At 41.2% G+C, this 13,457-nt stretch overlaps 1 protein-coding gene across 1 annotated transcript in view; it reads left to right on the top strand.

Annotated features, from left to right (window-relative positions):
• The window catches only part of ZDHHC17 (zinc finger DHHC-type containing 17), a 156,784-nt gene that overhangs the window by 86,096 nt on the left and 57,231 nt on the right, over nucleotides 1–13,457 (top strand). The window contains exons 6-8 of the mRNA XM_029597144.1: nucleotides 7,491–7,555; nucleotides 8,039–8,201; nucleotides 11,830–11,955. Of these exons, the coding sequence (XP_029453004.1) occupies nucleotides 7,491–7,555; nucleotides 8,039–8,201; nucleotides 11,830–11,955 (354 nt within the window). The remainder of the gene's footprint in view (nucleotides 1–7,490; nucleotides 7,556–8,038; nucleotides 8,202–11,829; nucleotides 11,956–13,457) is intronic.

Here is a 13,457-nt window from a genome sequence, read left to right as displayed (position 1 = left end):
TTTCTTCTGCTAGCGCAAAATAATGTTTTCGTGTGCTCTAAAACTAAAGCCAATGGTTGTCAATTTTGCTTCTGGGCGTGTTTTTTATTTTTTACTTTTTTCTGATATTTATTCATTTATTTTGGATTTGTGAATCTATACCCTCCCTCCCCCCCCCCCAATCCCTTTTTTCCTTTAAGATTGAATTTCATTTAGCATCACTCCTTTTCAAGATGGCAGACGACAAGCTAAGGTGCAAGAGATGTCCCCATTGCCCTTCTAAAATGACTCACAAATCAGCATGACCGCTGTGTCTTGGCCTTCCCATGATGTTCCTAAATGCATGACCTGTGCACACGTGGCCATAAGGTCGAGAAATTACACCATGAAGGAATTTGTAAAATCTTCTCATTCTTCCACCTAAGTATTTAAGATAAAGCATTCTAAGGTGAGAGGTCATTGCCTAAATCAAAAAAGGCTCAGTGCTCTCCTGATCAGCACCATGAGTCTGAAAACTCTGTGCAGAAGAGGCTGTTAAGTCCAACACGCCAAAGCATGTATGCAAACCAACAGACCATTGGCGCAGAGTCAATCCTCTTGATCACAATGTTTCATTGGTGCTATCCACAAGCAAAATCATGGTGCCATTTTCTGTGCAAAAACTTAGGCTCAGAAAAATCAAAACATGATCAAAGCTTTCAAATTCCAGTTTTGATTCCTGAATCAGATAGTTCTTCCTACAACTAAGGAACATTCCATGGTTAAGAAGATGTGGACTGAATGTATAAAAAAAAAAGTACTAACATGCTACCTCCTCTTCCCTTGGAATAGGTGTGTCTCCCATTTTAGAGTCACTGATGCCTAAGATGGAAAGTCAGTCTACTAATTTGCCTTTTCAGGCTAGAGAAAACATATCTTAGTTTTAGTGTCATGGCTTACCGTCATCTGGGGCAGGACAATGTCAGAGGAACCTCCTATAATGCTATCTGATTCACAGAAAGGCTCTGAATTTTCTTAAATTTCTCCAGTCTTTATTCTGATGATGATGATGATCTATCTGATCCCTCTCCACAATCTCCTAGGCGTATGTATCCTCCTGAGGATACAACACATTCTGCTTTTTTCAAAAAATGACCAAAGAGATTGCTTTCCTCTGTAAACAACAAGGGTAGAAGATACCTTCACCTTCAAAAAACAAACAAAAAAAAAACAAACCTCAAGAATTATACCAAGCTTTCTGACTGTAAGTAACTATCTTTGAGAAATGTGTTCCAGAAAGCTGTTAGCAGATCATTCAGGCTCCAGCCAATGATCTGTTAGACCAGCGGTTCTTAACTGGTGAGTCGCAACACACCAGTGTGTCACCCAGCACACGCAGGTGTGTCGCCACAATTCCCGGTCCCCCGCTGGCCCACCTGCTCTTCCTATTCCAGCGAAATGGAACTCATCCTCTGCCTAGGGCAGGAGAACTGGAGTCAATGGCACCAGCATGGTCTCTTCCCCCCCCCCCCCCCCTCCCGCGACCCAGAAGAGGAAGTGGAGTGCAGTGGGAAGAAGTGACCCTGTTAGGTAAAGTCTCTGCAGAGTCGGCCCGAAGAAGAGTAGTGTTTGCCCCCGTGGTCCATGGGATTCCTTTCTCGAGACCGTGAGGGCTGGAAGAGGAGGAGGCTATTGCTCCTGCTAGCTTGGTGGGGAGTAAGCAAGTGTGTGTGTGTGTGTGTGAATGACAGCATGTATGTAAGTGTGTGATTGTGATTGAGTGCCTGTGCGTAAGTTGGGGAGAGAGCATGTGTATGTATGATTAAGAGCCTGTGTGCAATTGTGTGACTGAGAGCCTATGTAAGTGAAAGAGAGAGCATGTCTGTGACTGAGTGAGGAGAAATTTGCAAACAACCCCGCCTCCTCCTAATTCACAATGATCTCAGAGCACCTGGAAATCAAACTTTTCCCAGTATGGAGAACAGATCATTTTTTTAATCCTTATTTTTAATTATTGGGTCTGTGTGTCTGCTGTTTTGAAATATTTTATTGGTATCTAGAAATGTTTTATATGAGTTTTTAATTATTAGATATTCCATTCATCAGCTGTTTTGAAATAATCTGTTCTTTTTATTAATATGGCTTTACTGCTACATTTCTTGCTTTATTTTATGAGGACTGTGATTTCTCTTTTTCCTTTGTTGCACTGCATACAAAGACTCTGGTTTGTTGCAGTTTCCAGTTCAGTTTTTGACTGCAGATTTCTATTTATGTGTTACAGTCTCTTTATTCTTTGTTAGGTGAGGGGCTACTGCTGCATGTAGCGTCTAGGTAGGGCTCTATAGCAATCTGGCTTGTTCCATTTTCCTAATAGAAGTATTGGAGTTTTAATGCCTGGTGTAATATTTTCAGCATTGCCTTTTCTTAGGTAAAGTGGTTACTGTTTGAGTGCTGGAAGTTGGTACTGTTCTGGTATGGGAGGTTTACTATTTATATAATTTATGTTCAGAGAGAGTACTCAACTTTTTTTCTTGTCATTCTTAACCATAAAAGTAATATGCAAGTTTTTTTGTTTTTTTTTTAATTTCCACTGTAGATTGTAATGAGCAGTGTGTCACGCATGTGAGAGCCATCTGTCAGGTGTGCTCAACTGAAAAAAGGTTGAGAACCACTGTGTTAGATCCTTTGTTCCAAGAGTCACAACCTAGAGAAGACATCATTGGTTTATTGAACCTCCAAATTCAGTTGTAGAACCAAATACGTAGACTACAACAGGAACTTCAGACACATTATCAACACTTCCAGTCTCTCAAAACTGGATATCAGGTATAAGATTCAGTCGTGTCCAGACCATCAAAAGGTCCAACCAGCCTGCCAATCAGTAGTGGTATAATAAAGTTAAAAAGATCTAAAAATGATTTGAATATCCATCTGTGGAAAGTCCCTGCCTTATTGGAGAACACAGCAAATGAGATTTTCGAATAAGCTATTTTAAGTTCTAGAATAGCTGCGCATCAATTATACATAGTGCCGTATATGAATTCTTGTTCACAGAATCTATAGGATATGACTCAAGAACTTCCATTAGTTTGAAGCAGTGTTTCATGTCCACTCTCCTCACAACTTAAAAATGTAATAAGCACCTCATCAGATCAACCTATGAGACTTATAACACTTCTTCCAGAATGTCAACAGTAGCCATTGGAGCCAGAAGATTAGCTTGGCTTTGAACTTCTGGGCTCCATGAAGAGGTACATGAAAAACTAGTTGCTAATCCATCTGAGGTAGATAATCTCTATGAAGAAAAAGTGAAAGAAACAGTAAATCTTAAGGATCATTGTGCTGTTCTCCTGACATCAGCGGCAACAACGTAACAACATTCTACATTGAAAAAGCTTCAACTTCAGTACTACTAAAGGCAATATGTCTGTTCAAGAAGAACATAACCTTATGCTTTTCAACGACAGTGCTCACAGTAGCCCAGGCAGTGTATCAGAGTGCAGCCAAATATTTGCAGCTTTCTCAAAATTAAATCAAACCAGAATTTTTGACTACAGTAACACACAATTCCTGATTAACCTTAGTCTTCCAGTGGGAGAAGACTTCATTGCTGCATGGTCTTTGATAATGGATATTTGGATTTTAAATATGAAACAGCAAGGGTACCATTTACATTTCAAATTTCTCTCCCCCCCAAAATCCTTTAACTTCTGCAATAAGAACTGTCAACCCTATTTTTAGCCAGTGCAGAAACATCTGTTTAAATAGGTTTGAACGCCAAGTACTTTCTAATTCCTGAAAAGACAGGTGGACTTTGTCCTATCCTGGACTTAGGAAACCTCAACAAGCATCCGAAAAAAGGAAATATTCAAGATGAATTCCTCAATTGGAGATCAATGACTATCTACTCTAGATCTCAAGGATGCGATGTACACACATTGTAGTTCACAAAAATTATAGGAAAGGTCTGTGTTTTACAGTACAAAATGATTATTATCAATATTGAACTCTCCCTTTTGGTCTCTCAGCAGCTCCAAGAGTGTTCAAGACAAAAATGCCTTGCAGTAGTTGCTGCTCATGTAAAGCTACATAATGTATTTGTTTTTTACTTCTAGATGACTGGTTCATATCGGCTCATTCTGTCACTCTTCATATGATGAGAATCAATAGTAAACCCTCTTATTGATAGACTTTCTAGAAACCCCCATCTCAGTCCAATATAAGGGACAGCTTTTCTTTCTCTTCACAGACCAACATTGATGAACAAAATTCTGATACTCTCCAAACACGTTATGGCTTGTCAGTCTATGCAAATATTGGGTCTCATGGCAGCAACAGTCCATGTCATCTTTTGCACACCTTGCCATGCGACAAGCTCAGTGGCATCTAAAATTGCAGTTTAACCAAGTATCTCCTACCACTATCTTTTACTGAGCAAATATCCACTATTCCACTAATGTGTAGGTCCCGTGTAGGGATCTATAGCAACTTGACTTTTTTTTTCTGTTTTCCTAATAGTAGGTGTATTGGTGTTTTAGGGCCTGGTGTAATAATTTCAGTGTTGCCTTTTCATATGTAGGGTTGTTAGTGTTTGAGTGCTGGCAGTTATGGTAGTTTTGGTAAGGGAGATTTACAATATTAAAATTGTAATTCAGTTTACTTGTGGCTGAGCCCATATCCATCACACATATTACAGTAAACCAAATATTAATTCCAAGGGTCTTTTTTACAGGGATTTACAACACTGCAGGTAAATATAATATGCATGTTGTAAGTGATATTTTTACCTCAGAAGACTGTACTTTAAATGTTCCTGTAAAATCTATTATTAATACATATTTAATTGTGTGTGGGGAGGGTGTGGCCAGCGTGGGTGGCAATCTGTAAGTTTTTCACCTAAGGTGCCTAATAACCTTGCTGCTGCCCTGTGTCTCCTCCCACCCCAATTCATTCAGTCTCTGTCCCCGTCCCATCAAATAAAGTCTAGCTTCCTCCTTCAATCTGTATTTTTAAAACATGACACCTCACACCCCTTCAGAACCCATGGTCAAGGGAAAGGGTATTAGGTACCCTAAGCAAACCTTACAGCCTTGCACACATGCCACCCCCCCCACACACACACACGCATGCACACACTCCTACACCCTCTATAGACGCACACATTATGCATTTATAATAAATTTTATATGAAAAAGAACATTCAAAAGTATAGTCTTCTGAGGCAAAAATATCACTTACAACATGCATATTATATTTACATGCACTGCTGTGGTGCCGAGCAGAAAACTCTGCAAAAAATTAGACTTTTTGTAATGTGGGTTGGGTGTGGGCTTGGCCCTCAAAGCCATGAATAAACAGAATTACCATTACAATATAATAAATCTCCCTACCAAAACAATCCTACTGCCAGCACTCAAACAGTAACAACCTTATCTATGAAACGGCAACACTGCACATATTACACCAGGCCCTCAAACACCAGTATACTTCTTATTAGGAAAACAGAGCAAGCCAGGCTGCCATAGATCCCTACCCAGAAATTACATGCCAGCAAAATGTTGCCTCGATCACATACGAAGAACAGACAGACCCTGACCAAATACAGAATAAAGAGGCCAGAAAATTTAAACAAAAATGTACTAGGAAGAAGAACTGAACTGGAACCCACAACAAGCCAGTCTCTATATGCAGAGCAACAATGAAAAACAGAAACATTGCCATGTTCTTAAAACATTAAATAATAAAATCAAGAAATATAAAACATCAATCATAATAGTAAAATCATATTCATAAAAAGAATAAATTTCAAACCAGTTAATGAATAGAATATAAAAATTTCTCAAACACCAATAAAATATTTTAAAACATCAGATAAATTAAAAATCCAATAATTAAAAAAAGTTCTAATATTTCCCTCCAAAAAACAAAACAAAATATTTCAAAACAGCAGAAACATCAAATTATACCCAGTAATTAAAACCAATAAGAATTACAAAATCTCCTCTCCATACCTGGGATCTTTTGATTTCCAGTCACCCTGAGATTGTCGTGGATTGGAGGAGGTAGGGACACACTCACACACGTCTATGCTCTCACACACACTTCCTCTCTCATACACAGGCTCCCTCTTCCTCACAGGTACATTATCTAGGTGTGTGTGCGCGCCTGTGAGAGCCTGAATGTGACATATAGGCGCTCTCAGACACACACATGCACATGTACACAGGCGCTCACGTTGTCATACACACGTACATGCTGTCTGTTCTCTTTGGGCCATGGTGGGATGAGTTCCACCATGACCCCGCGGGGCCTCCTGTTGTCTTCCGGCCATGGTGGGATGAACTCCATCATGGCCCACAGGCCTTCCTGTGTTGGGGAGAGGTGGAGCAGAAGCTGTGCGCACCTGCGTGAAACCATATGGACGGGTGCACACGCACGGAAACAGATGAGAGAGAACACCGTGGCCTTTCCTTATTCTTGGCCACCGCCAGGTTTGGCTCCACTGGCAGCCCCACAGTCTCTTATGCTTCTGCTCACCTGCTATCACCACTTTCAAATGCACGGTATGCAGTCCAGTAAGGATGGGCAGGCTATTCAAACTTTGGACTGCAAGAGAGCTTTTTTATTCTGTTTACAAAGAACAAACTGCTACAGAAAGTCTTCGCAATTGTTGCTTTCATCCCAGTCAAACAAAGTTCTTCAGTTACAAAGAGAACTTTCAACTTGGATATCTGATTGCATCTCCTACCGCTTTAATCGATCAGAACTCTATCTCCAAGCAGCTTCCCTAGCACATTCTCGCTCTGCCTGCATAGATGATATATGCAAGGTTGCCACTTGATTGTCCGTCCATATTTTTACTGCTCATTATTGCCTGGAACATTTTTTGCATCAAGACATCAGTTTTGGACAGACAGCTCTAAAGAGCTTATTCAATTGATTCCTTCAACTCTTCCTCCAGCCTCTGGCATGTGCCCTTGTAAAGTAAACATGTAATTATATGTGTGTAGTGCTTGGCCTGGGAGTCCCCAGATATGTGGCTATTAATTGTCCTGGTTGTCTATGGAAAAAACAGTGTTGCTCACCCAAAAGAGGTGTTCTCCACAGACAGCAGGATGAAGCAGCGACACAATCCCACCCTCTTCTCCTTGGAGTTGAAGGTCAGCTTGCTGCAAAGACTGAAGAGACTTGTACTGCAGCAACTACACAGAAGGATCCACACATGCTCAGACTTCTTTGGTCTTTCTAAGCTCTGAGGGAGCACGTTCCATCTCTGCATCATTGGATGACGTGACCCAGTTGTGTGATTTGTCCTGCTGTCAATGAAGAATACCTGTTGTAAATGAGCAATTTTGCTTTACCTCCTTAATATTAGCAATCCTAGTTAGCCCAAGGTGAGAATCCAGCTCGAAGACTCCCACGTGGTAGTTTTGAGCTCAGTCAGTGCTATGGCCCTTTAATGACATCTGATTGTAATTACAGGTTTCACTCTACCATGATAGATTTTTTTTAACTAGTATTGTTCTTTTCAGGATGTAGATATGATGGATCAAAATGGGATGACTCCGTTAATGTGGGCAGCTTACAGAACACACAGGTAATATATTGAGCATATTTATTAGTTCAGAATACTATACGTTGCAATTGCTTCTCAAAACAAATCTTTCAGTTTTCACTTTTGCAGCATGATTAATTCTACAGCGCCTTCTAAACAAGTTAGTTGTATGGGAGTGGGGCTCTTATGTTTGTGATAAAAGGGGCTTTGTACTCTATGCTGTAATATCAAGCACATATCTCTCACTGCACCCTACAAACTAGTCCATGATGAGGCTCCTTTTTGTGGTTTCATGATATAGAGCCTTTGTCCTCTGCCAGAATAAGAGAATGCATTGGACAGTGGCGTGTTTCTCTGTCTTGGAGAAATGCCCACCCAGCTGAGATCCTCACTCACTGAGCAGAGCCAGAAAAAGCATACAGCTTGATCTGAGCTGTGGCATTAGGCATGTGGATGACACTTAGAACTGGTAGAATTGCAGTAATTCTCACTTGGTTCTGCTCTATTTTTTTTTTTTTTTTGTAGTGTGGATCCCACACGATTGTTACTCACCTTTAATGTGTCGGTCAATCTTGGTGACAAATATCACAAAAACACAGCATTGCACTGGGCGGTTCTGGCAGGAAATACTACCGTCATTAGTCTTCTCCTAGACGCTGGGGCAAATGTCGACTCTCAGAATGTCAAGGTAAACGGTAGTCTGTTGTATATCATAAATGTCTTGCTGTTAAAAGATGAGGAAAGCAGACCAGAAAGGATGGATGCGTTTTAGTTGTTAATGTGAAATTTCTCTGAGCATTCAAGGACACTAACCTTTACTTATGCAGCTGACCACGTAAATAAAGAAAAGTTAGGAACTGGACGCTTTGGTGGATGAACCACTAACCAGAGTACATGTTTGAACCCAGAACTTCAAATTTTGTGAATATATAGAATAAAATAGTGTGGTTGCCATGTTAGTCCACGTGAATATACAGAAAACAGGTCAGTAAACAAATGTATAAGGTAAAACCTTTTTATCAGGCTCAGTTTGTTGTCTGACTTGCTTTTAGGAGTTGCACGCCTTTCAGCAGGTCAAAACAGAATAAGCTCATTTTGTTTTGGCTTGATGAAGGGAGTATAACTTCCCAAAACAAGTTAAGAAATGCATTGTTAGTCCAATACAAAGGTATCAGCTTATGTTTTTATGACCTATAAATATTGATATGCATACAGAGAGAATTGAGTGTTTTTTGGCCCACTAATTTCCTCTTGCTCTTTTTGGGCTTTCAGATCAGTTGAAACCATTCTCTGTGGCTTTACAGAACCATGAATCTTCATTTGCCCACCATCCTGCATTTCCCCCTATTTTTTTTTTTTTTTTAAACATCCCTTCCCATCCAGTTCAGTCATCAGCACGACAGCCTTTGGCCACAGGCTGCAGCTCCCCCAGAGCCTGGTTCCTTTGCACCCCGAGTCTGGACACTAGGTTTCACCTTTGTGCATCCCCACCAGCTTTGGGGCTGTGAACTCTGCAGTATCCCCCCAGTCCCAGCCGGCCCAAGGAGCATAAACTAGGCTTGGAGTGAAACCCTGCACTGCTACTGAACCATCGAGCCAGCCCTCGTAAACATATTTTTAAACAGTTGACCCAAAAAGCATCAATTAGTTGCATCTGGTTTCTCAGTTTTAAACTCAAGTTTGAGAAGAATTCATTAAAAATCAGAAGTGCCAGCTGACTGCTGCTAGGATTATTAGTCCCTTCTATGGGTAGTTTGGCTATAATTTAATTTTCAGCCACCTTTCTTCTTCATTTTCTGCATACTGGTTAATGGATGGATGGATGGATAGATGTGCTCCCAGTGGGTAACCCACATCACAACTGGCATACCAGTACAACAGTAATTAGAATTGGCAAAAAAGCACAATTGCTACCATACCAAATAAAGCTCAACATCCACGGCTAGCTAAATATTCACACACAGGCCTACCTAAAGACCCAAAGGCCAGATAGCCGCTGGGGGAAGCTCTTAGCTTTGATGAGTCATGAGATGAGCAGTTCCCAAAGAAGGCGCCATTAATAAACATGATTCAGAGGCATGCACCTATCAGCCCAGTGTCTATACCAGGAAAGACGAGTACATAAATGAGTAGGACACAGGCCATATAAAGACTGGTTAATATACCGAGCAATTTTAAAAATGATACGCAAGTCAATAGACAGCCAATGAAGGCTGGGCACTGTCCCCATAATTGACACTAGACACAATTCATGCAGCAACATTCTGGACCAACTGAAGACAGCACAAATACTTTTTTGGCTACCCACCCAGCAAACTATTACTATAGCCTAATCTGGTAAAGAATAGAGCTTGCAGAGCTTTTGTCAGTTTATCTTTGCCTCAAAAAGGGTTTGCTTGTAGAATCAAATGCAACATAAAAAAAAAACAGTGCGGCAAACCTTTTTGACATGAGGTAACATTGACATAACTGCTCTCTAAGGTAGTTCCCCCATGTTTTTTACTTGGGCACTTACTAGAAGTTTATGATCAGATAACCAAGGACACAATCTAGCTTGCTAGGCCCATCCCTTCCAATCCCCAGTTCTTCATATTAAGGAAGCCAGTTCTCAATTGCAGTTAAGCACTCAGTCAATTTGTGCAAGGCTCCCTCACGATTAGAGCCCAAAGAAAGTTACAGCTACCGGTGGCCAGCATACAAAAAGGCCCTAATAAGCTGTCTCAACAAAAGCAGATACACATTAAAAAGAAAAGGAGAGAGGAGATCCTTGGGAAACCCCTGAAACCACCGGTATAGAGGAAGACTGGAAATTATCCATCATAAAAAAACTGAGTTCTGTCCCTTAGACATGACAGAACCAATGAAAAGCTTGTCCTCCTTTACCTAAAATATATCAATCTGACAAGCAAGATGCCCATGATGAAGTGAATCAAAAGCTAAAATAAGATCCAGTAAAACCAACAAACTCTCCTCACCCTTAAGTCTTGGTAGATGCAGGTCTTCTGACTTAGCAAGCAGTATGGTTTCTCTGCCTTGACCTGGCCTGAAGCCTGATTTAAAATGGATCAGAATAAATGTTATCTTCCAAAAAATCAGAAAACTGGACCATAACAGGCTTTTCAACAGTTTTGCCAAGAATTAGCTCTCAACCAGTAATTACTGCAATCATCAGTATCCAAATGATACTTTTTGTGCATAGGGCAGATTGCAGCTGATTTAAGGGCACCAGGAAAAGAACCCTGCTGCATAGATAAAGACCCACTCAACCCTTGCTTAGATCTTATCAGTGAAGAGGTGCATGAGTCGCGAGGACTCATATAGTAGGTTGCGTTGAACTTAAAATTTCTTCTACCTATTTAATGCTGACCTGATGAAAACGGTTCCATACAGCCTAACCTCTGACCCTATCTAATTTCCGTTGTAATTCCTGCCGAATCCTGGCCACTTTCCCTGTGAAAGAATTGTATAATCACGCTGGGTAGTCTGCATTGATTGGATAAGGTATTTAATAAATTGATACATACAAATGGCCCTCAATTTCAACACTAATTTTATTGTGGCAAAGGTCTGCCATGGTCCATTCATAAATTCTTTAATTTGTGCCAGGAAATGCTCCTTTTTAGTAAACTTTATTATTTGCTTGTATGATGCCAGCTGTGCTGTCCAGAGTCCCTGACAGTTTTACGCCATCGCCTTTTCTAGTCTCCTGTTCAGTCTCTTTTTAGAACCACGTGGAATCATGCAGGTCCTTAGTGGGGCAATAGTATCGCCTGCATGAAGTCATTACACCCTGATTGAAGAGTTTTATTTTCACAGGAGAATTAAGAGTTGGCTTGGGTTTAAAAGATTTAATAGGCCGATGCTGTAAAGTGCGCTCAGCTGAGTACACTGCTTTAACCCCGCTGTTGGACGCATGTTCATCAAATACAGGTCAATGAGGCTATTAGTCATTCGCCCAGGATAGCGAAAAAAATGTGCGGCTGATCCGCACATTTTACGCTCAGAAATTAGCACCCGCCCAAGGGCAGGCGTTAATCTTTGAGCAGCCCGAATATGTGTACCGCAAAGCAGAAAATGGTGCTTTCCTGTACATCCCCCGACTTAATATCGTAGGGAGAGTGAGAAGACGGGCAGGAATGTGTGCTGGTGGGATCTCAGAGGGCAGCAACTCCTTAATAGCTGGAAGCTAGATTCATTGTATTTATCCTTCTCCAGACTGCAGTGCCGTGTTGATCACATTTTGTAGGAAAACCATGAAAAATTGCTTCCCTGTATGTGCTTCATTTGGTGTTAAGCCTCTTCTATATTCTTGGCAGGGGGAATCGCCGCTTGATTTGGCAAAACAGAGAAAAAATGTCTGGATGATTAACCATTTGCAGGAGGCGAGGCAGGCAAAAGGGTATGATAGTCCTTCCTTTCTGAAAAAGCTGAAAGCTGATAAGGTGAGACGGTGGTGATCTTTCAGAGTTGGGGGGGGGGGGGGTGGCTTTAAATTAAGGTTACACATTCATAACAAGTGTTATACAGCTATGATCTAAGAACATTGCAAACACCAATGTAGCACTGAGGTCTCAGGGCAAAGAATTTTATGTTTGAGTGATAAGTCCTAGCTTCTGCCATTCTCCTGAGCCAAAGCATGCACCTTTCTCATTTCAGGGATCAGGGTAACATCAAACATATACTGGGCCTGAATCATAGAAAGCAGGGTTCACGGCTGTTACCAGAGCTGCTATTTGTTTCCAGTTTCTGAACAGTCCTGCAGGCCATGCTCCATGCAAGCATCTTGAGTCATGGTAGCGTAGTAAATGATGGCAGAAAAAGACCATCCAGCCCATCCACCTCTACCCAGTTCTTCTGTCCCCACTGCTAACAGTGTGTGACTACCTGCAAGATGTCTCCTTATCCAGGACAATCTTTCTTCCACTCCACCTTCTGGAGTAGAGGAGCTTATAAGATCCTCACATAGTCCCTCCAGCACCCCTTTTCCACAGGGCTCTGTAATAACCTAAATAGCCAGCAACATCAGATCTCCTGCTTAGCCTGACACACAAGCCTGGCCACATGAGTGCCTACATTTCTGCTAGGACTTGTGGCCTGCCAGACAGACCCAGCTGCCAGTCGATGCTACCATGACAACCCGGCCATATGGACTAGCAACCTTTCATATTTGCCATTTTGCTTTCTACTCGTGCCAGTTGTAGCAACTAAGGATCCTCTGTGCTTACTCCATGCCCTCTCAAACTCTGTTATCATTTTAGCTACCAGCACCCACCCTAGGAGGGCGTTCCATGTTTGTCCACCCTTTCTGTGAAAAAATGATCTGATGTTTCTCCTTAATCTCCCCCTTCAGAGTCTCTTATTGTGACCCCTTGTTCCATACTTAGCTGAGCTACCCTGCATTCTGTCTGTTGTATTGCATGAAAAGTGTTGGGTTGGAAATCAGTTAAGCAATGCGGAGTTCATTAATGAGAGCATGGCATAGAATTGAGCTAATTACAGAGATCAATTTGTCATCTTTTCAAGGTTGTATGATAAGCTGATCCACTGTTATTACTGTGATGTCTCAGCAGAATTTATTGTTATAGAAATCCAAGTGGTTTGCTGCTAATGCATTTGTAACACAAAAGATAGCAAGATGAGGTGTTTCTAATGAAGCACTGAAGCGACAGGATATGTGTTGCACTGGAATTGGGCTCACCTAGGTGTGCTATTCGGCAGAAAGCTGCTGAGTGCTATTTATTGCATTCAAGTGCTTTAATTACACTGCACAATAGCTTGCCCGTTGTCATTTTTTGATTATAAAATGAGTACTTAGACAATAGTGCTGAACAGGTCTGCACACCTAAACAAGTTTAACTTACCCAGTTAGCAATGTTGCTGATGTGGTCCCCATCTCACTTTGAATTTGCTTCAGTTTATATTATAGCAGCACTGTAATGCCATC

Source organism: Rhinatrema bivittatum, chromosome 4, assembly GCF_901001135.1.
Source record: "Rhinatrema bivittatum chromosome 4, aRhiBiv1.1, whole genome shotgun sequence".
Lineage (NCBI taxonomy): Eukaryota > Metazoa > Chordata > Amphibia > Gymnophiona > Rhinatrematidae > Rhinatrema > Rhinatrema bivittatum.
The sequence above is the reverse complement of the archived record's forward strand: the minus strand, read 5'-3'. Positions and strand labels throughout refer to the sequence as shown.